This window comes from Hylaeus volcanicus, chromosome 3 (genome assembly GCF_026283585.1).
Source record: "Hylaeus volcanicus isolate JK05 chromosome 3, UHH_iyHylVolc1.0_haploid, whole genome shotgun sequence".
NCBI classification, from domain to species: domain Eukaryota; kingdom Metazoa; phylum Arthropoda; class Insecta; order Hymenoptera; family Colletidae; genus Hylaeus; species Hylaeus volcanicus.
In genome coordinates this window covers 24,549,227-24,570,528 of record NC_071978.1, presented here as the reverse complement: position 1 = coordinate 24,570,528, position 21,302 = coordinate 24,549,227, and the positions used below count along the sequence as shown (strand labels likewise).

Genomic DNA, 21,302 nt, shown 5'->3' with positions numbered 1-21,302 from the left:
GAAGGCACACTTTGATTCGTATTGAACTCTTTATAATTGTTTTTGTCGAGCTTCCTCGTATCGTCCTCGTAAATTTGATTATTCCGACGCCTCGTAATTAAGACGGTCGAGTCGTCAGTAATACGTGTGCTAACAGTAGTTCTTTGGTTGCGAAATGAAAAATTTACAATTATTTTCATACCGAAAAAGTAAGTACAATGTGTTGCGTTCGACCTTCTAGAAAATAACATAGAAGGCTGGTAGTATGTAGTACTAAACACTTGTTTTTGTCTTTTGTATGAGTGTAAAAGTGCAATCGAAGAGTCGAAAGTACGAATAGTATCGCGAAGATCAAAGGAACAGTAGGGCACAGAGGAATATCATTTTTCGAGGAAAGAACCAAACGATTTCTTTCTTTTTTATTATGTTACATTTTTAGGCGGTTATAAAGTTCCCGGCTGGCTTCGCTATTACACCCGCGCAAGACACAAAGGTACACGAAACACGCTATATGCAGTCGTTGCAAACAATTTACGTTACTCGTTAAAAATAAAAAAAAAAAAATAAAAAAAGAAATAAAACATATCGCATCCTTTCAGGATGAACTGTATTCCACGTATCACACGTTTAGACGAAGATCGTCGCACAAGATCAAGGTAGATAAAACGCTACCAAAATTATACACGGTGTCCCGTATAAAGAGACCTTTTTTTTTACAAACTTAAGTATCGACAGGATTTATGTCAAGTTAAGGGAAGTCGTGGGAAAAGGGTTCTGTTAAATTTCGTTTTAAACATATCGATGATTAAAATACGTTTTCACACCGTTAATATTATTGTAGACTTCGAGCAACGAGAACGTTAGGCAAGACACGTCCGAGCCAGACGATGAAATCGAGGTAAACGATTCGTTGAAAGAAACCCGACCTAATATTATCGCTAATGGCGCAAATATAGAGATTTATACTCACAGTGATTGATACTTGTAGGATATTTGGGCGTCGATGCCAAGAGAGCCAGAGATAAAACCCGTTAGATTGAAAGAGGTACTGAATTTACAAATGATGTTTACAAATGATGTTAATAACTCGTCTGTGATACAGCAGAAAAGAAATTAACGAAAATTACACGTAGCGAAGTAGGATATGTTTTTAATCACGCGAGGTATTTTAGGTAGCGTCGCAACCTAATGGGAAACTGCATAGTAAGAAACCAAGCGATGATATCGAGGTAGCTAATCCTTTTTTCTTTTCAATTATTTTTCTAACGCTCGACGTCACTCGAGATGTCGATATTGAAGAGTGAAATAATTTTAGGATATTTGGGCAGATAAACCGAAGGAACGCGAACTTGAATGTATAAAAAAAGTCAAGGTACAAAGAACTGATACATATATATTGCACGTTACACAGTACAACAAATATTCATTTGCATGCAATACTTATACATGGTGGGGCATGTTTTTAATCGCCATAACATATTTTAGGAATCGTTAAAGCCCATTTCTAAGTCAATTATCGATAAATCACGCAATGAGATCGAGGTAGCTAATTATTTTATTTTTGTATTATTTTTTGAACGCACGGTGTCACGCTAAAATTCGATATTAAAGGACAAACAAAATTTTAGGACATTTGGGCAAATAGGTCAAAGGATCGCGAAGTAGAATCCATACAAAAAGTTAAGGTACAAAATTGATTGCACGTGATTTAATAATGATCGATAGACGCGATGAAGCGGAGCACTTTTTTTTAATCGCTTGACATGTTTTAGGATGCGTTAAAACCTGTTGTAAAGTCGAACAAACCCCGTGACGAAGAGGTAGTTAATTTTTTTTAGTAACAAATACACGCTGACGTACCGTAAACAATGATTTGTCACACGCATTTACGTTTCAGGATAACGCGAAACTCACGCTTAGGTCAGGCTCACGTAAATCAAGCGCAGACGTGGAGGTACACTTTTACAATTTTCGAATACAGTTCCACGATACTTTTGTCAAAATTTACACCGAACTGCGTCCTAAATTTTAGCACACTTTGGCTGCCAAACCGAGGGACGACAAAATTTCTCCAACTAGAAAGCCCGAGGCCCAAAACGTAAACGAGATATTTTATTGAAACGTTAAACGAGAAATTTAATTTTTGATAACAACGTTTTTCAAACGGGGCATCATTTCAGGAGACAGCACACGCGCCTAAACCAACACTCACAAACCAACACTCAACATCCGCGAACGAAGTAGACGACGAGATCGAGGTAGCACATCGTCGCATTAAACATTTAAATCTTCCTATTATTGTGTCAAATAAATTTCGTACGGGTCTTAACTGTGAGAACATTTTAGGATATCTGGGCAGATAGGCCGCAGGATTACGAAATTAGATCTATTCGTATTAGTAAGGACGAGGTAGGCTTATAAACTACGCACACTGAAACGTTAAACGCGCTTCTTTCTTTTTACTTATTTTTTTCTTTTTTTTTTTTAATGCTTTACATTTTCAGGAGATTCCGAAGCTCAAGCGCGAACCACTCGAGCAGAAAATAGATAACGATGTTGAGGTATATGACGCACACTGCACTCTGTCGTAGACTTACGCGGAATAACAAACATAATCGGGTAAACGTTTTTATTTTTTTTTTAGGATATCTGGTCGGATAGGCCACGGGATCGCGAAATTAAATCTATTTGGAAGGAGGTAACGCGATACATTTCGAACCGAACTTTCGAATCTTCTCGAACGCAATGTTTTGAACATTTAACTATTTTAGGTACCGGAAAAGAATGCCGTAGAATTATCGCAAACGCTACGCAAAGAACCTGAGGTACACACGCGCGATAAACTTAGATGCGTCCGTACTTCGGAGACTGTATCGATCCCAAAGTTTGGAAATTTAAGATAAGTACGCAGTCACTTAATTAACGTAAAACTATAAAATTCCCAGATTTTGGAGTCGATACAGTTTCTCTTCGATGTACAGATATCCAAGGCACGTATCAGGTATTTTTGTATTAATTTTTTTTTTTTTTTTTGTTCATATCACAAACATTTTAGGATACTTGGAAGCCAAACATGAACAACTCGAGCGACAAAACTGATTCTCCGAAATCTAAAACAGAATCGCCGCTAGTTAATTCGACCAACAAAGTAGAGGTAGAGAAACAAACGTGTTCCAATGTTCATACCGCAAATACTAAACCGAGAAATGTAATTTTTTAGGAGGTGGTTAAACCGAAATTAAAAACGACTCGTAGAAAATCCGACACGGACAAGGTACACCCGCCACTCGTGGAATTTCACGTGTACTTACACGTTGCACGAACACATAACACTTAAACGTGTCACACTTTAATAAAAATTGTCGTTACTTTGATCGTTTTAGAAAGAGGCGTCTAAACCGAAACTTACCTCTCGCAAAATTGACGATGTGGGCAAGGTACAGTTTTGCTCAGCCTTTCTCGATTATTTACGTCTTTGCGACGTGCCAGGGGTGTATTTTACAAAAACTCTTTTTTTTCCATTTGCAACTTTAGAAGAAAGAACCGACGACGAGACGTAGATCATCGACAAAATCGACGGAGGGATCTAAGGTACAGGGAATAGAGAACACGATACTTAGTAACGTCTCACGAGCTTTTTACACTACTTCCGTTCGTTTCTGTTTTATTTTTTATATGCTATACATGTTACTCATTCGTGCGAATATTATCCAGGACCACGAGCCTACGTTAGCCTCTAACCAGGACACTGTTTCCAACGACACTAAGGTATACACGATATTCCTCTCGAGGCAACGAGTACACATGACACGCAAATATCGTATTCGAGCAGTACAAACATACGTTTGTTAGAATTCTTCGCTTTCTAGCGCGAGGAAACTGTAAATAAAATGCGATTGCTGTGTCTGTGATTAATCGTATCCATTTGTTGCACTAACGTAAAGCTGGGAGTGGAACGCGAGTACATTTTATCGTTTCCATGTTTTTTTTCTAGAAGCAGGAAGTCAGCGTTAAAACCAAGACCGTTGGAAAAGAGGAAACAAAGGTACCCAAGCGATATCGCGTAATTCTCACACGTGCATTTCTATAAATGAACTCGATACACTAAAATTAATGCGTTAGAATACTTTCATTTTACACGGTAAATTAATTGTAGGAGGCACCTAAACCCACACAGAAGGTAGAAGATACCAAGGTACATGAAACATACACGCTATACATTCGACATTTTACGCCGATCGATAATTTTGTTACAAAACTTACGAATAACTTACGTCGAGGAATTATTTTCTAGAAACCGGAACCCGCGAAACCACAACCCACTCCCGGTAAACCCGAGGAGGCTAAGGTACACAAAACACACACCATTTCACAACAGAATATTCATAGCCTTTTTGTATAGTTTCCAATAACCCGCTACCGACAATTACGATACACGAGACTGTTGATTTTTAGAAAGAGGAACCCGCCACGAAACCCAAGACCACCCTCGGCAAACCCCAAGAGGCAAAGGTATACGAAACTTTGTTGAGCTTGTTCTTTTTTTTTACAAGCAAGATTTTTTTGAAGTACATCCTTTTTTTTTACACACGCAACGCGACTCGTCACAAAATCCCCTTTTTTTAGAAGGAAGAACCCGTCACAAAACCAAAGACCACCCTTGGGAAACCCGAGGAAGCAAAGGTACACAACACGTTACACTTGGTTCTTTTACACATAAATTGTACTACGATCAAAGACATTTTTTACTAGACAAAACTCTTTTTTTTAACGCGAAATATTTCACGTACACGTGTGTATACAACTCGTCACAACGATCCTTTTTTTTTAGAAGGAAGAACCCGTCACAAAACCAAAGACCACCCTTGGTAAACCCGAGGAGGCGAAGGTACACTGCGACATGATTTTTTACACAAACGTTACATGATTTTTTTACATAGACTTTACAAACCTAAACCGCGACTCGTCACAAAATCCTTTTTTGTTTTATAGAAGGAAGAACCCGCTATAAAACCGAAAACCACCCTTGGTAAACCCGAGGAGGCGAAGGTACACTACGACATGATTTTTTACACAAAACGTTACATGATTTTTTCACGTAGACTTTACAAACCTAAACCGCGACTCGTCACAAAATCCTTTTTTGTTTTATAGAAGGAAGAACCCGCTATAAAACCAAAGGCCACCCTTGGTAAACCCGAGGCGGCAAAGGTATACGACACGTGATATAATTTTTTTACAAAGCACTTTACAAACGTAAACACGACTCGTGACGAGACCCCTGTTTTTTTAGAAGGAAGAACCCGCCACAAAACCCAAAACCACACTACTTGGTAAACCCGAACAGGCGAAGGTACATGCAATCTCTCGTTTGGCAAATTTACATGTAACACACACCACACATCTAACTATCTGCAAGGATAAATAATAATTCTTAATAGTAAAAGATTTTAATAATCATCACCTGCCTCTCGAAGCGTTCTATTTTACTTCGTATACGATCACGTTCCATCATTCGAATCATAATAATAATAATTTGTACGAACGTACGCATCATCTAATACCGTTTCACATAATCTTGTCATCGCGTAAACCACAGCACGAATCATGGAAGATGCAAATTTATGTGTATTATTTTTTTTCCAGCAGAAATTATGCCTGTATCATCGTAACAATGAACGTAACAAATGTTTTCTTTCAGCAAGAGCTAAGCTCGTATCATCGTAACATAAAATATAACAAATCATTTAATTACAGCGTCAAGTTTGAGTGTTTAAATATTTTCGTGTTACATCTTTTAACATTTTTCTTCGTTTGTTCACAGGCAGAGGAACAACCCAGGAAATTCAGTCTGAAACCTGTAGCCAAGGTAATTACTGCGATTAGAACATATATTGCCTTCGTGCGAGCGTACTGTATATTCTTTAACTGTATATTCTTAACTCCCGATTATTTGTTTAAATTATAGCCCGAGGAGGAAAAGAAGACTCTCAATAAAGTAGAGCTCAAAGTGAGTATTTCTCTCTGTGTTCGTATACGAACACGTCAACGATTTGTTTTTATTTGATAAAATAATTAATTCATAAAATAACGCGCGTAAATTGGAATTAGTACCGCACCATAAACGATTCCCTCAAATAAGCAATGATATTAAACGCAGCCACAGACAATCACCGCGGGCGAGGAGAAGTCAAGGCTGCGTAAACCACCGAAACACGAACTTAAAACCGACAGCTTTCAGGGTATTCAACTTAAACCGGTTTCCAAGGGGCCTAAACAGCCCCAGCAGGCTGAAAATGGCACTATTGAGCTAAAGGTATCCCTGCGAAAGGGAATCAGTATAATTATCCTCTATCTCTGTGCATCTATGTGTTGAATATGTACACACACCCACTCTTCTTCGTCTATTCTCGATGTACGATTATTTCTACTCTTCGTGTGATTACGAACAATTTACCTTTCTCCTAATCTTCTACGAACACACACTTTCTCTCAATATCTACTATCTTCCGCTTCCTCTCTCGTTCTCTGTGCTGACAAACAAAAACTCCTTCGAGAGTTTCTATATATAATTTTTCTCTTAATCTTCTACAAACACACTTTCTCTCAATATCTATCATCTTCCGCATCCTCTCTCGTTCTCTGTGCTGACAAACAAAAACTCCTTCGAGAGTTTCTATATATAATTTTTCTCTTAATCTTCTACAAACACACTTTCTCTCAATATCTACTATCTTCCGCTTCCTCTCTCGTTCTCTGTGCTGATAAACAAAAACTCCTTCGAAAGTTTCTATCTACAATCTTTCTCTTAATTTTCTACGAACACACTTTCTCTCAATATCTATCATCTTCCGCTTCCTCTCTCGTTCTCTGTGCTGACAAACAAAGACTCTTTCAAAAGTTTCTATCTACAATCTTTTCTTGTTCGTTCTAGCCTTCCTTTTCACTTTCTGCTACTCGTAGGGGAAGACAATTGGAAAATTCAAAGAAAGTGGAAAATCTGAAAAAACGAGCTTGATATTCCACGATACAGCGAGCAAATAGTTTTCTTACTGTATTCTAGGATATCAGAAACTAGATTTCTACCAAGTTTTCAAAGAATCCAGCAGGATAAGGATTGGCAATTGGCCCCCACCCCAATTTTCATTGCTATTACGTGCCGCGCATATGCATAGCTGTAACGATCGCGTAGTGTGTCTGACATACATTGTCTCATTCTCCTTCAGCCCATTGCACGAGTCGTAACGCATGGGATTTCGGTTTCTTTTTAATTATTTAACCGTGTTCCAGAACTTCGACCGTTCCGAAATTTTTACATGTGAAACTCACAGGGTTGTTTGCAATTACCACCCGCAAAACATAAATTATTTATTTTCTACCCTTAATAATTAAATAAATACTCTGAAAAAATATAGTGAGATGTAGTTTATAAATACGAATATTTTCGTTTTTCCAGAATTCAAGGGTTTGTGGAATGATGTTTTAGGTCAAAAGCATTGCACGGCGTATAATAGCAATGAAAATTAAGGTGGGAAACCGATTGCCTATCCTTATCCTGCTGGACCCTTTCTGAATTTTCCTTTGCCAGACTTCCCTCGGACCACTCTCTACGCTTATACTCGGTGTCTCTGTTCGATGTGATCGATAACAACGATGCTATCGTATCTCTACTATTTTTCACAAGTCGTTTCCTTCCTTCCACGCCTAATCATTGAAAAAAAAAAACAAACAATAGTACGTTCATGCGATAACAGGACTGATTATCGGTAGCCACCGATACTTCACGAGACTTGGGATCAGCCTCGACTAATTAAAAACATTTACAGCGATCAAAGTGATCTCGAACGGAGATCGTCCACTTTGCGACGACGAAATGACCATAATACGATGTGACCCGCTTTCGTCAAATTTACTCTCTTCTTTACTATCGTCAATGTTACTCCATCTACGACTTGTTTTTGCGAACGGCTTGAACTTTAACGCTCAGAAATACAAGAGTGTCGTCTAAGTTACGCGCGGGAATTAATTGATATCCGATGACGCGTAGAAAACCGAGAAGGCCGAGAAGGTCGAGGTTAAGAAGATGAAGACGGCCAAGACAGCAAAGGAGAGCAACTACGAGCTACCAGAGATCCCAGACTACGAGAGGCCGGTACTGGAGAAGCCCCAGGAATTCGACTTCGGCGATCGCGTGGCTCGTGACAAAACCAAGCTCGACAGACCCACTACTCAGGTAAGGAACCAATTAACATTCGGCGTCACCTTTAAAATTAAGAACGAAATTAACCCTTTGCACTCGAGCCCCTTTTTTCTGGTATCTGCCAGCAACTCGAAATGTTTCTATTGCCATGAATTCCAAGCTATCTAGATTTGAGAATAAGGTCACCAAAGGTTCGAGCTCCAAAGAAATTAAACCTAAAGACACATTAGGTATTGTAGATTTGCTGCGTAAAACCTAATGGTGACTGAGAGTCACCTCTCGAGTGCAAAGGGTTAATCAGTTTCAAAGAAACACACGAATCTGTCCAAGCGTTTGTCACCCAATCGATAACGATACTATCGTTTCGAAATACGTAATCTCGTATGCCCGAGTGTCGCAGTAACTAACGATGTTCTTCTTTTTTTCACGCGGACGAGCAGAAATTCGAGTCTAAGGTGAGTAATCGTTCGTTATTAATACGAAAATGAGAAAACCATTTTGCCAAGCTGCTGCTCGCGCTGTATCCAAGAAAATGCGAGAATTTTGCAATCCCCCGGCCAAAAGCGGTTCGATCGAGGCCCCTTGAAATTGATTGCAGAACGACGATCAACCCCTTGCGCTGCGATTCTTAGTTCGACCTGTTTACCAGTCGTTTAAATCATATTTTTAATGAGATCGCGCTTCACTCGTTCGTTTTATCGTCGTGGCTGACCTCGTAGCGCAAAGGGTTAATCTTCAACGCGATAATGTTCCATCCGAGCACTGCCAACATCGACGCGGCATCGTTCTATCCGTTCCGCGAGCAACATATTTCCCGCGTCCTCGGGTTCCTCTTCGGCGCATGAATCAAAAATTGCGATCATCAGGCTGGCGAGGGCCGTCGCGGTGCCGGTGACACGAAAAATCCTTGCAGCCGGACTGGCAACGGTCCTGGGGTCCGTAATTTCTGTTCTCGATCGAAGATTATCGCGCGCGCGACGCAAATACCCTCGGCGGCCGCCGTTCGATACGCGGCTAACCGCAATTAACGCGACACGATCGTAGAACGAGAGGGAGCCTAATAATCGGACGAGTTCGAGCCGCGGCTTTGGCAAACGATGAATGTCCCCGTGTGCCTTCGCCGTGACGCGACTCCTCCGCTCGTTTTGCATCCTAGAGGGGGGAAACTGTCTTGGCAAATAGCTGCTCGTATATCACCCCCCTTCGGATCCCCTCGATTTTTCGACGTGGAAAACGAGGATGGAGAAAATGTCGATCGCTATTTTCGGTCTTATTGCGTCCCGGACCTCCCTTTCGTCTCCCTTCGATTTCCCGAGCGATCCGAGAGGATCAGTTTCGATTCAGTCTTGATCTCCGAACGATCGTGATCGCGTTACACCGTCGCCGTCGACCGCGAAACGCCTTAGCGATTCTCGATTCACTTGGTAAACTCGATATCCGCCGCGCCCCGTCAGGTTGCACTCGATTGTTTTTTTTGCGATTTTATTTATTTGTTGCGCAGATGAGGGCAAGTGGTTTAATCGATGTTTTCGAAGACGTTCGTGCTTTAGCTGTACGCTATCTTGCATAGGTATCGAACGAAACACTTTTAGAATTTTTTTTTTTTTTTTTTTTATGAAGTCGTGGGGATTAGCAAGTACATAGTAAATGAAATACATGGTATCTTTGCTTACTCGGTTTACATATTTATAATATATTAAATACCAAGCATCATCTACGACCGCAATTATGAATGCTCGCGAATGTATCGAATGCCTTCGCAAGTATCAATAAATGAGATACACGGTATCTTTGCTTACTCTATTTACATATTTATAATATATGAAATCCCAATAATCGTCCACGGCCACGATTATGACTGCTCGCGAATGCTAACAAAACCTTCGCAAGTATCAATAAATGAGATACACGGTATCTTTGTTTTCTCTATTTACATATTTAGAATATATTAAATACCAGGCATCGTCTACGACCGCGATTATGAGTGCTCGCAAACGAATGCCTTCGCGAGTATCGAATATCGAGTTCTAATATTAATCGCTCGAATCGCTATTAAATCACTTGGCATCCATATCGGCGACGGTCGATTGCACCTGCCGGAGCGATGGATAAATGCACGATTGCTTCAGCTGTCGCTTGTCCCGGCGCTTACCGATTCGCGAGCGAAACTGATCGTTGGTTTTCCTGTGACCGTAGCCGAAAGTGCCAGAGATCAAAGCGCCCGAGACACCGAAGATCGAAGTTATCAAGGACGCGACCCCGGCTGGAAGCAGAAAGGGTTCTCTGATACCTGGTAGCGGTACCAGCAGTCGACGTGGTTCATTGATACCACCCGAAGAATTGGGTCGCAGACCCAGTCTGATCATCAGTGACGAGGTATGTTACGAGATATCTTTCCGCGACTCGAAGGTATATCGACTACTTTTCTGGCAATCGACTGGAACGGTGCAACGATATCCCTCACGATGATAATCACGCGATAATCCTGGCCGGAGCCAGGACCGTGCCCCCTTCGCTCGTGAGAATCGCGATTTCTATTCGCGTGTCTCTGATCGCGTATGGAAAATTGAAAAGAATTATTAAGTGGATATCGTTGCATCCGCGTGGTCTCGAGAAGTCGGACGATTTGCTCCGCGGTGCTTTCGTTTCGACCAGTGAGTCTTAGCTCGGTGGACATCGTTTGCACTCTATCGCGAATGTTTGGCAACAGATCAGATGACTTTTTATTCTTTATTATATTTAGAGCTCTCGTTATAATTCGACGAGGGTACAATTACGGAAACGTTTTAATTCGGATATATAAAAATCTTTCCTTACCTACATTGAATTTAGTTCAGGTATCCAAAAACAGAGATCTAATATTATTTCTAATATTATTTCAAAATAGAGATAATCCTGTCGCGTTTAATTTCGTCGAGTTCTTGCTACTGTAATTACTCTAAAGAGACCGAGACTCCTCCGTCGAGCAGCGCCTGTTCGGCCTGGAAAGTTACGAACCCCCGGTCTAAACGACGGTAGATCGAACCGTCTCGGATCACCGAAACGAATTTTAATCGCAAAGTTTGTTAATCGAGATCCTTTTGTCAGATTGCCAAGCAACGTTCTTAATAGCCCGCGATGTCCAATGCCTGCCCAAAATAATTCGCGTTCGGGCCTATTTTCGTGTAATTAGTCACTAAGAAATTTTCGGTTTCGCGGGAGGCGACCGAGCGTGTCCAAAAGCTGAAATCGGTAATACATCATAAACGACGACAGACGAGGTTTCCGAAGGATCCGGGACATGTATCATCGCGTTTTTGGCCCGTTGTCGAAGTTGGCTGTGAAAAGGACCGGGGCTAATGGAGCAAATCGACCGACGTTTCGAGCGTTCCGCTCGAGGGTTACCCGCGGTCTCGACTATCAATCCCCAGGGATCGAGTTTGCGCTCCAATAAATCGGAGACGGTGCTTAACCATTCAAATTCGTTCATTCGTCGCGAATTCTTCGCGTTCTTTTCACTTTCTTCTACACAAAAAGAATTCGATTCCTACGGGACAAGAGTTTCCCAATTCCTACAGACATGAATAAATAAACATTTTTCGAATCGAGATCTCGAGTAACGCCGAGCGGAAGAGCGAAGACAACATAGAGACCCGTAGCCAGTGCTGGGCAAAACCCTGGGCTTCGAATAAATCACAAGTTTGCTGATACGTTCTTATCATAGACATACGAAAATATAAACCGAGTCTTTGTACGAGGTGCAACTAAAAATCGTAGCCGACGTAGCCGACTTGGACTATTTTCGTAATAGCTCGGGTATGTTCGGCTTTTCGTAGTTGCATATTACAATCAGTGATTTTTAATCTGTTTTGTTTTCTGAAAATTGTAATTAATATTAAGGATTCTGTAACACCATTTTGGTTATTTAATATATTCTTGTATGTGCATAATAATAACAAGAATATATTAAATAACCAAAATAGTGTTACAGAATGGTTAATATTAGTTTCAATTTTTAGAAAAAACAGCTGAAGGATCACTGGTTATCAGTTACCCCTCGTATAAAGGCTCAGTCTATATCTTCATCTGTTCTTCGACAGATTCACAGTACGGTATGTGTACATGTAAAATGTAAGCCGAATAATGCCTCGCCCCGAGTATCAGACCCCCTTACCTATAGTAGCAGTTCATGCTCGATCTATATTTTCATGTGTCTATGGTTCGTATCGTTTCCTCTTTCGAACATTTTCCAAAGAAGGAAACGAGAACAAACAGATTGGCAAACTTCGGATTCATTCGAAGCCTAGGGTTTCGCCCGTTTCTGCCCGTAGCTCGCGTAAGGAACTTAGACGAACACGTAGGTAGATCAGCGGCTATTGCTGGTTGGCCCATAGTTGGAGTTTCTTTTTTTTCTTTTTGAGTTTCGTAGTGATGTCGATGATATAGTGTCCCCCACTCGTGATAGTCTTTTAGAGGTAGATACCCGATGACGCGAGCCCCCCGCTCGTTTCACCCGAAGCAACGAGAACCAGCGGGGGGCAGGCGTCGGTTTTAGTGTCAGCAAAGCGTGAAAAGCTAGTCTAGCACATCCTGTTACGTGAAACGTCCAAACAGCCCAGCTTCTGTAAAACCAAACGTACCCTTCCACCGAATCCCCCAACACGTCGCGCGCGACGGTTCCCAGTCACGAGTCCTCTGTCGTTCGTGACGACAAGATTCGAGCTAGGGAGAGATCTGGCAGCTTGGAAGATGCCGGAAGCCGGAGGACCTTCCGGCAATGGACCTCCGATAGAGAGGACGTCGTCTTCGTGTTGTCTCGACGTAACGTCGAGGAACTTGCACGCGTACGCGTGTTCACGTACAACGCATTCGCGCGAACATACACGCACACACAACACGCATGCTAAACGAATCTATTGACGATGTACAGATTTGTAAACGACGGTTTGGTTCATAGGAGAATAGGAAGCTGCGACCAGGCGAGGTGGTGGACGAGCGCAAGGTGAGAGAAATCACTGAAAATGGGAAAGCGAATGCCTCGTCTGCAACCTTTACTCGACTACCAATTGCACTTATTTCATTCTCACTTGTTCTTTTATCTTTTACTTACACGTTATGTCTCACGCACACGCTCACTGGAACGTTGAACGAAGAGAACGTTTTGCACCTGTGTCACGCACGGTATTGTCGTTTTCACCACAGAATCCACGCACACCGTTTTCTCTCTTCGTTCAATCCTGCCTGCCCATCGCTACCACTCTTTATCATTATTCATCAGTTTACTCACCGGCAACGTATACGACGAGGTCGCGTCCAGCGTCGATTCCCACGGCGTCGATCATCGATCTTCAGGGTATTCCGAGATCGAGGCCGATTACTTTAAGAGGGAGCGGAGGTTCCCTTTATTTTCCTGAAATATATCGAATTTTGGGACGAACGATTGGCACGCGAGATCGTCGCTGCGAGCGGAGGTTCCGGCATCGTGCGATCCGACATGATCGGAATACGAGATCATTTTTATTTTTCGAGGAAACCTCTGCTCGCGCGTTCTACAATGTGATGATTATTGACGTAAACGAATGCACAATTGCACCATTGCACCAACGCATCACTGCATCTGGCACGGATCTGCTGCAACCGAGTCTATGCGCACTGTCTACTCAACTATTTACCACGAACACTATTTAATATTAATATATCAACAGTCACGACGGTGGCAATAATAATAATATTAATTAATAACGACAATAACGAAGATTGGAGGAACAATACGAGGCGTGTCTGGCGCGAGACGAGTCCCCGTGATCCGGCCGAGATCTTAAATCATTCGTACGTAAGGTTTCGAATTCCCTCTGGCATAGATACAGGCCGCTCGTAGATTACGTTTTGGCAAGCATTGTCGCGAAAGGACAGCCATCGGCGTTAACAAATGCCTAGACAAGCGACAAACATCCACGACACGTGAATCGTGAGAGGGTAGCTTCGCTAAGTTATACGACGGCTCGGGTGTAGCAGAACTAGGTGTTTCACCTAGTAGAAATGCATTTTACGCGTTCTCGAACACTTGTTATACTCTGCCAACGATCGGAACGAAACTATCAATTTGCCTGGACGCGAAGGCCAGACTACCTGACTTATGGTACCGTACATTTAATACTTTTGCCCGTCGATTAATCAAAAGCCTCGGCGTATCCAATGGACACCCTGTCGTTTCGCGATTCATTATACCTGGCCGTATCCCGGTTTTCTCGTGCTCGTTAGCCCGTATACGCCGCCACGAATTCCTCGACCGATTTTCTCGGATCTTCTCGGCCTCTTTTACTTCTTCCTCGGCGTCTTCTTCGTCTTGGCGAACGAACCTCGCGAGATTATTCTATAAATTTTACATAGAGAAGTAGAGAAGTAAATTTTGCGCAGAGAAGTCCTCGTGTTCAAGGCGCGAAATCTGTCCTACTACTTCTGTCTACTCGAACATCTCCGAAACTAATAGAAACAGAACAAATTTCATTGCATCGAAAGAATACATTTAACAACTTGCGCTCGAGGCATTTTTCTATATAATTAATTCCAGTCCATTTTTATAATACACTTCTGTAAAACCGAAAACTCTACTTCGAAAAGAAACATCTACGAACAGTCTGATGTAAGTAAAATTGAAATTTTACGTTCTAAAAATCACATTTAACTTGCAATAATGTCGAGACTAGTCTGTCAGAGGAAGACGAGCACGGTCGAGGAGACGAGGATTTCGGTCGATGTTTCTCGCAGCGTCTTTCTAGATCACGATTATCGGAAACTAAAGTTAAGCTAAAGTTCACCGAATGCGATTTTCACGGCACGTCCGCTGATTTACTAGCGCTTATATCAGCTGGCGTGCACCGCAGAATCCCACCGCAAGAACAATTGCACCGCCAATACTGCATACGCACTGTCGAAAGCCGGTAAGGCGACCCTGGAATATTTCCGCCAACCTTGTGATCGTCTGCCCTCGACAGCAGCCCTCGCGACTGCATCCCGAACCTTGTGCCGTTGTTTCCTATCGCAACAGGTTCGCCGCCACGCGTCACGTGAACGCATCGCGCCGTTTTCCATTTTATCTCGCTATATTTTTCAAGACTCAAATAATCTGCTCCCCACACTCATCTCTTGATACATCGATTAATCTACAAAAGTTTAATCAAAAATGTTCGATCACCTGAACGATGGCAGCGAACTTGTCGACACCCGATTCACTTTTCACCCTTCGCCCTCTATTTTCCCGTTGTAGTGATATTTTTGTGACTTTGTCTCTCCCGACGTGTGTTACGAAGGACGTCGCATTACAGAAGCGAGGAAGCGATCGGTAGCGGTTTTTCGTAGCTGTAGTTTCTCCCCGATTGTTTTTTTTTTATTTTTCGATGTTTTCCGTCCCCGTATGTTGCTCGTGAGCTCGTAGCCGTTGGAGACGACGCGACAACGAAAAAGTCACAAAAGGAGGCCCCGCGCAACTAACGAAAATTCTCACAGACATCTGACGTTTGCCTATGTAATTTTTTGCAGTTAGGGGGAAGGTTGCGGCCCGGCGAAGTTTTCGACGCCAAGGTGAGATTTGTGTTCGCTATAACACAAAGCTTACCTGCCACATCACCTGCGACATGTTTCTTTATATGTTTCATCCCGTTTATATTTTTCTTTTTCTTTTTTTTTGGACCTCTGTGTCATCCCACGATCATATTTTTTTTTTGTATACTTTTTCCCCAGCCCGACCATGCCGCCACTTAAAAAGATTTTGAGTATTTTCTGACGGAGAGGCTGCGCGAGGATCGCTCGAACCGACGCCGTTCGATCGTTTGCCTCTCGTTTTCGAATTTCATTTCTACGAATCGATCGAACTTTTCGTTCGGGCGATTCTCGTTGCCGCGAAACGCAGTTTAACAGCGGCAAACTAAACCCAGCCGAACGATCCCCGTTCAGGCGCAGGAAGAAAACGCCGCATACCGTTACAAGGGCGCCGATAATACATCATTTTTGCGACCACGCCACCCGTTTTTTTTTTTAGTTGAATTTTTTGGGGCTGCCGCCGCTGCTGACCATCCTCCCGCTATCTCTACCATCGCGGCCTAATTTCTGCGTGTTCGAGAGAGCGCACTGACAATGAGACAAAAATCCGTCCGTTTCGACGGATAAAGTACCCCCTCAACCCCTAGCACGTGATCGAAATACCGGGGGGCGCCCACCCCCAAAAAACACCCCTCCACCCCGAAATGATAGGAAGCCCACCTTCTACTTTTTCTTTTCTCTGTCTTTACTTTCGTTTTCTGTTTTTTTTTCCATTTTCACGCACCACGTACAGAATAAATCCGGCCGTCCTGGCGAAGTGCATGGGAAAGAGGTTAGCCAAAATTTATGTTTTGTCGTACGTCTGTGTCATACGTATTTATATACATACTTGTATACGCGCGTCACTTCGAACACTCTGTATTTTTCTTTCTTTTTATGCGTGTCGCAAAGCTCCGAATTGTTCGCATTGCGTCTGTATATATTTTGCAAAGAACGCGTTCGTCGAGCTTACGGGGCGTTTCACGAAAAGTCGAGCGTTCGTGCTTGGTCGTCCGGAATCGTCCGACGACGATCCTTGCTCGTTTCGTCGAAACGGTATCAAAATATAATCAAGATACTCGAGGTTGAAGTATTCAGTAATCGATATAGTCGAACCGTGTTTCCACTGCTGTTTCTGTTATTTATTTATTTATTTATTTATTTATTTCTCTCGTTCCATAACTGTTCGTACCTCTCGTCTGACTAAGCACGGTGCGCGACTATTTGCACTCGCGAAACGAACCGCGGCTAATGTGGACGTTTGCTTTGTTCGAGCGGATTCTTTGCGTATTTGAAACGTAGATATTAGATGGTGGTAAGAGACGTGTTTGTTGGACGAAAGATTCTTAAACGGAATGCTTGAAACTGTAGAGATTTATATTTGTTTCTTCTTTTTTTTTTTTATTTTGTGTGTAAATTTATGTACCGTACCACCGTCAGTGTTTGGAGTAGTAGATAACCGTTCGGTGTCAGACCAGCCGCAGCGGTAACGAGCAGCTCTGATCGAACAACGACGGAACTGATGTCTCGTGTTTTCTTGAGAATTTCGTTAAAATTAACAATTACCTTCGATCGTACGATCTGCTGCGGCGCATTTGGGACCAGACGCGCGTGTAAATTAGAAACGAGTCTTGCTTGTTCTCGTGGTACATTGTAAATTAGATCTAATTCCCAGCGAAAGATCACGTATCTATGTAAATATCTATTCGTCGTTTGAAACCCACGAACGCGAAAACCGTGGCAGGGTTGGGCATGAATCGATCTGAATGATGTTCGTCGACGACTCGTTTAATCGACGAACAAAAATGACAAATCGAAAGATGTCTTGATAACGAGACAAGAGGTTCCATCCCGATTGATCAAGCCGTCTCGGTGTAATCGGTGAACAAACATAACACAAAAAAAAATATATATATATACATGTCGATTTGAGCAACCTCCAACTTTTCAACGTCGGTTAAAAATTTATTTTTAGTTTTTTCATAATCCACTTCGTGAAAAATTTGCCCAACGCTGAACCATGGAGACGGCGAACGTTCGCGAACAGTTTTCTTATGTGTTTTGTTTATTAATCCGGATCGTCGTGCCTTCTTGTAAATAATCCTAATCGTTATGTGATCGATACACGTTTGTGGTCGAGACGCGACGGTGAATGAAAAACGAAAAGGTGGTAAAATGGTAGTACCGATCTGTCCCCATTCGGTTTCGTACCAACCAAAGACGGGCAAAACTTCTCGTTCACGATACGAGATAAATAACTCTTTATGGGTTACCTTTTCTTCAATATTTTGTCCAACTTTGGTGACAACTGTGTCTTCCGTTTTCCTCGAATCGTTCCTCGAAATTGTCAACTGTGTCTCTCTCTCTTTATCTGTTTCATTGTTCTCCCACCCTTCTTGTTGATGTTCTCACAATTGTATCTAAACGAAACGCGAAACTTGTTTAACAATTGTATCTAACAGCGATGGCGTGACGAAAATCGAGGAGTTCCGTAAGCGTCACGCGTTTACGTACCACGGATGTTTTAACAGACAAAAGCGATGCAAGTAAAAGATTCGCAGACAGACGAAGTTTGGTCGCTTTGATGGTTTAACGACTACTGGTAACCGCAACGAGACGGCTTATTTTTTATTTGCACGCACCGTATCACATTACTCTAATTGTGTAAGACATCGATGGTGATACTATCGTGGTGCCCCTTGGCAGAGGTGGGCAAAATTGTACTTGAAACACTCATGATTTCTGGTTCAAATTTTAATGTATAATTCACGAATAACGAACGAACCCTCGTTCATTTGTTAGTTGAATAAATCGTTTTTCCCGCTTCTGCCGCGATATTTTTCATGCGTACTGACTTCTTGTTTCTCAACGAGGCTCACTTCTCGCGTGTCACGGCACGAACCTCGTCTGAAGACTTATTTCTTGTAGTTAGTAGGTTTAATCATGTGACTGATGAACTGTTGGCAATTGCGCGCCGAACTCTCGAGTGTTCGGCATCAACGAAGCAGAACATCCCCTCCACGTAACTCGACAACCTACTGTTTATGTGTATCCCATGTGTACCCCGTGTCATATATGTGTCAACCCCGACCATTCTGGTTTTTACTCGTATTTCCGATACGATTGTTTCGCGTGAAAACGAGAATCAAAATCGGAGTGGTTGCGAGCGTTGCCCTTTCCCTTCGGCTACGTGGACTCGAGGGTTCTTTGAATCGCTTCGTGTAAATTCATTTTATCTTTAATTTACTATCCCAGAAGGGAATAGCCTGAAATCGGCAGGTGACGAAGTACGTATGGAGAACCCTTGAGGTCGAAAAAAAATACCACGGAACCCGAAACGCGGTTCAGAGGCGTTCACAGCGCATAATCGACCCTGTCTCGCTAACGGAGGCACGCCAAGAAAGACGTATCGGCTGGCCTCGTTTAACAGCTTCGAATCACCTAACATCGTGGCTAACATTGTTAGCGGTTTAACGCTTCGTACTAACTACGTGGATTAACAGTGTGATTAACGCGCGATTAATCGCTTGCACCCCGACTCAGCACGAAAGCACAGTGTATCCGAATGGCGACCGCGACTTTCGTTCAGAGACGGACGAAATGAATTCGAATCACAGATGGCAATGTTTCGTATCAAGAAAGTATCGATTGAGATCTCGATCTGTTATTCGAATAAAATTTTGCCCGCCTCTGCTTTCGTTCTCGAGCTTTGCTATTCGCGTTCAAACGGAGCAAACGACTCGTAGTCGTATCGAGCATTTCATTTGGTTTTTGCGACAGACGGATCTCTAGAGTCGAGAACGTATCGCGAAGACAAGAGAAAACGCTCGACGCGATTACGAGTCGTACAGTTTGAATCGATACGCCAATATTTTTGCGAGAACCGCAGGTAAGGCGACGAATAATTGTAATTCTGCCTTCTTGCTTTTCTTCCGAATGCTTTCGACGCTTAATGAAAGAAAAAAATAAATATATGAAACGCCCTGTTGGAGAACGATTGTTGATATGTCGACGGTTGGTTGATGCAGCGTCGTCGTCCGAGCGCGGACGTCAGAAGACCCAGCGTGGCGGACCTCGAGAATAAGATCAATCAGCCTAGCACACCTCTTCGAGATGTTGGACCACCGGGACCGCCTCAAATCGTCGATGTTCAGGAATCATATTCCGCCGTCGAAGGTACCAAGTTCTTTTATAGCTAATCAAAATTGGTATCGTATTGGTTACGTTACGTTACCTATTAGGTTTAGGTCGAATAAACGTCAATACTTTTTTTATTTAGAATTCGATACTTTACCATATTTTTGTATAAAAAATATACCATTCCATTTAAAAAACCGGAGGCCACCTTCATTTCTCAGAAAATAGTGCAAATACGAAAGATCTGTATACCTGGTTACATTGCACATAAAAAACAGTCTAAATTTTTCCTCTTTCATCTCTTTTGTCATATGTATCGTTTACGAGAAAAACGCTGGCTAGTAATAGCCTGAACATCCTGTATATCACTTTCTGTCCCTTATGTTCCTCATGTTTGGCACACTTTTGGATTAGGGTCATTCTTAGGATTAACGAACGATAATACAGAAGACACCTGTTTCCCGTAGATTCGACGGCGTACCTCACGGTGGGGGTGGAAGGTTCGCCCGCGCCCACCTTCAAGTTCTACAAAGGGATCACCGAGATCATCGAAGGTGGCCGATTCAAGTTCCTCACGGACACGGAGACCAATACGATCACCCTCTGCATGAGGAAGACGAAGCCCAACGACGAGGGCACTTATAAGATCGTCGTGAGCAACATCCATGGCGAGGACTCGGCCGAAATGCAGCTCTACGTTTCAGGTACTCCTCGACTCGAATAGAAATTGAATAAAAATTAGAATTTCCGGTGATTAGTTTTGCCATCTTTGCATAAATCAAGGCTCGACAATGGAGAGAGTCTCCCTGTTAACGAATTCTTTAATTTCAGACGCCAGTGGTATGGACTTCCGTGCCATGCTGAAGAAGAGAAAGTATCAGAAATGGGCGAGGGAGGAGCAAGAACAGGAGAAGGTGGACTTGAAGGAGGTGGAGAAACCAATGCCAGCGTTGAAGAAAGTGGAGAAGGTGCGTATTCGAACGTTCGACGATCTTCGTTCGGCGAAGACAAGAAATAACTGTATGATATAATAACTCCGAATATTTGTACGGCATATACCGAAGGGGCTTGATCTATTTTCTATATGGTACGCATGTCGATTAATTGTAAATCTGTTGCATTCGATTCGTCGTGTTCTCGGACATCTGCGATCGTCTTATAACAGCTCGATACGCTATGCGCATACGATTATTTGGTGTAAAGAATGTCGCTTGTCGTTTAATCGGAAATTAGACCGAGCACGAAGTCGGTTACGGTGATAATTGAATCGGTGACGATTGGAAAAAGAAGTGGAGAGTTTCTCCATGGACATGTTTGGTAAGTACGATACCAATGGTGGGCTCAAGACCAGGTCGAATCACTTGGAATCTATCACGCCGGATTCGAATCGTTTCGAGCGTTATTCGAGCCTTTAAGATTTTACGAGCCT

At 42.5% G+C, this 21,302-nt stretch overlaps 2 protein-coding genes across 40 annotated transcripts in view; both read left to right on the top strand.

The window, feature by feature from the left end:
- LOC128874148 (twitchin) overlaps window positions 1-21,302 on the top strand; it is an 86,572-nt gene that overhangs the window by 22,368 nt on the left and 42,902 nt on the right. For 2 of the 39 annotated variants that reach the window (XM_054118537.1, XM_054118543.1), the window contains 18 exons: window positions 3,974-4,024; window positions 4,435-4,491; window positions 4,606-4,662; window positions 4,811-4,867; window positions 4,972-5,028; window positions 5,134-5,190; window positions 5,273-5,332; window positions 5,804-5,848; window positions 5,948-5,989; window positions 6,140-6,295; window positions 8,027-8,212; window positions 8,620-8,634; window positions 10,376-10,555; window positions 13,116-13,160; window positions 15,698-15,739; window positions 19,765-19,912; window positions 20,341-20,577; window positions 20,705-20,841. In XM_054118537.1, the coding sequence (XP_053974512.1) occupies window positions 3,974-4,024; window positions 4,435-4,491; window positions 4,606-4,662; window positions 4,811-4,867; window positions 4,972-5,028; window positions 5,134-5,190; window positions 5,273-5,332; window positions 5,804-5,848; window positions 5,948-5,989; window positions 6,140-6,295; window positions 8,027-8,212; window positions 8,620-8,634; window positions 10,376-10,555; window positions 13,116-13,160; window positions 15,698-15,739; window positions 19,765-19,912; window positions 20,341-20,577; window positions 20,705-20,841 (1,629 nt within the window). Of the gene's footprint in view, window positions 1-3,973; window positions 4,025-4,135; window positions 4,175-4,273; window positions 4,328-4,434; window positions 4,492-4,605; window positions 4,663-4,810; window positions 4,868-4,971; window positions 5,029-5,133; window positions 5,191-5,272; window positions 5,333-5,803; window positions 5,849-5,947; window positions 5,990-6,139; window positions 6,296-8,026; window positions 8,213-8,619; window positions 8,635-10,375; window positions 10,556-13,115; window positions 13,161-15,697; window positions 15,740-19,764; window positions 19,913-20,340; window positions 20,578-20,704; window positions 20,842-21,302 lie in introns of all 39 variants that reach the window. The other 37 variants (XM_054118564.1, XM_054118566.1, XM_054118567.1 and 34 more) reach the window with 35 other exon arrangements.
- Window positions 3-4,024, top strand: LOC128874154 (titin homolog). Its single transcript, XM_054118585.1, has 19 exons — window positions 3-472; window positions 579-635; window positions 821-1,024; window positions 1,152-1,208; window positions 1,295-1,351; window positions 1,465-1,521; window positions 1,608-1,664; window positions 1,752-1,799; window positions 1,877-1,933; window positions 2,012-2,077; window positions 2,160-2,237; window positions 2,326-2,388; window positions 2,484-2,540; window positions 2,624-2,677; window positions 2,751-2,804; window positions 3,035-3,133; window positions 3,200-3,253; window positions 3,363-3,416; window positions 3,514-4,024. The coding sequence occupies exons 3-19, from the start codon at window positions 983-985 to the stop codon at window positions 3,829-3,831; spliced, it is 1,272 nt and encodes a 423-aa protein (XP_053974560.1). The 5' UTR covers window positions 3-472; window positions 579-635; window positions 821-982; the 3' UTR covers window positions 3,832-4,024.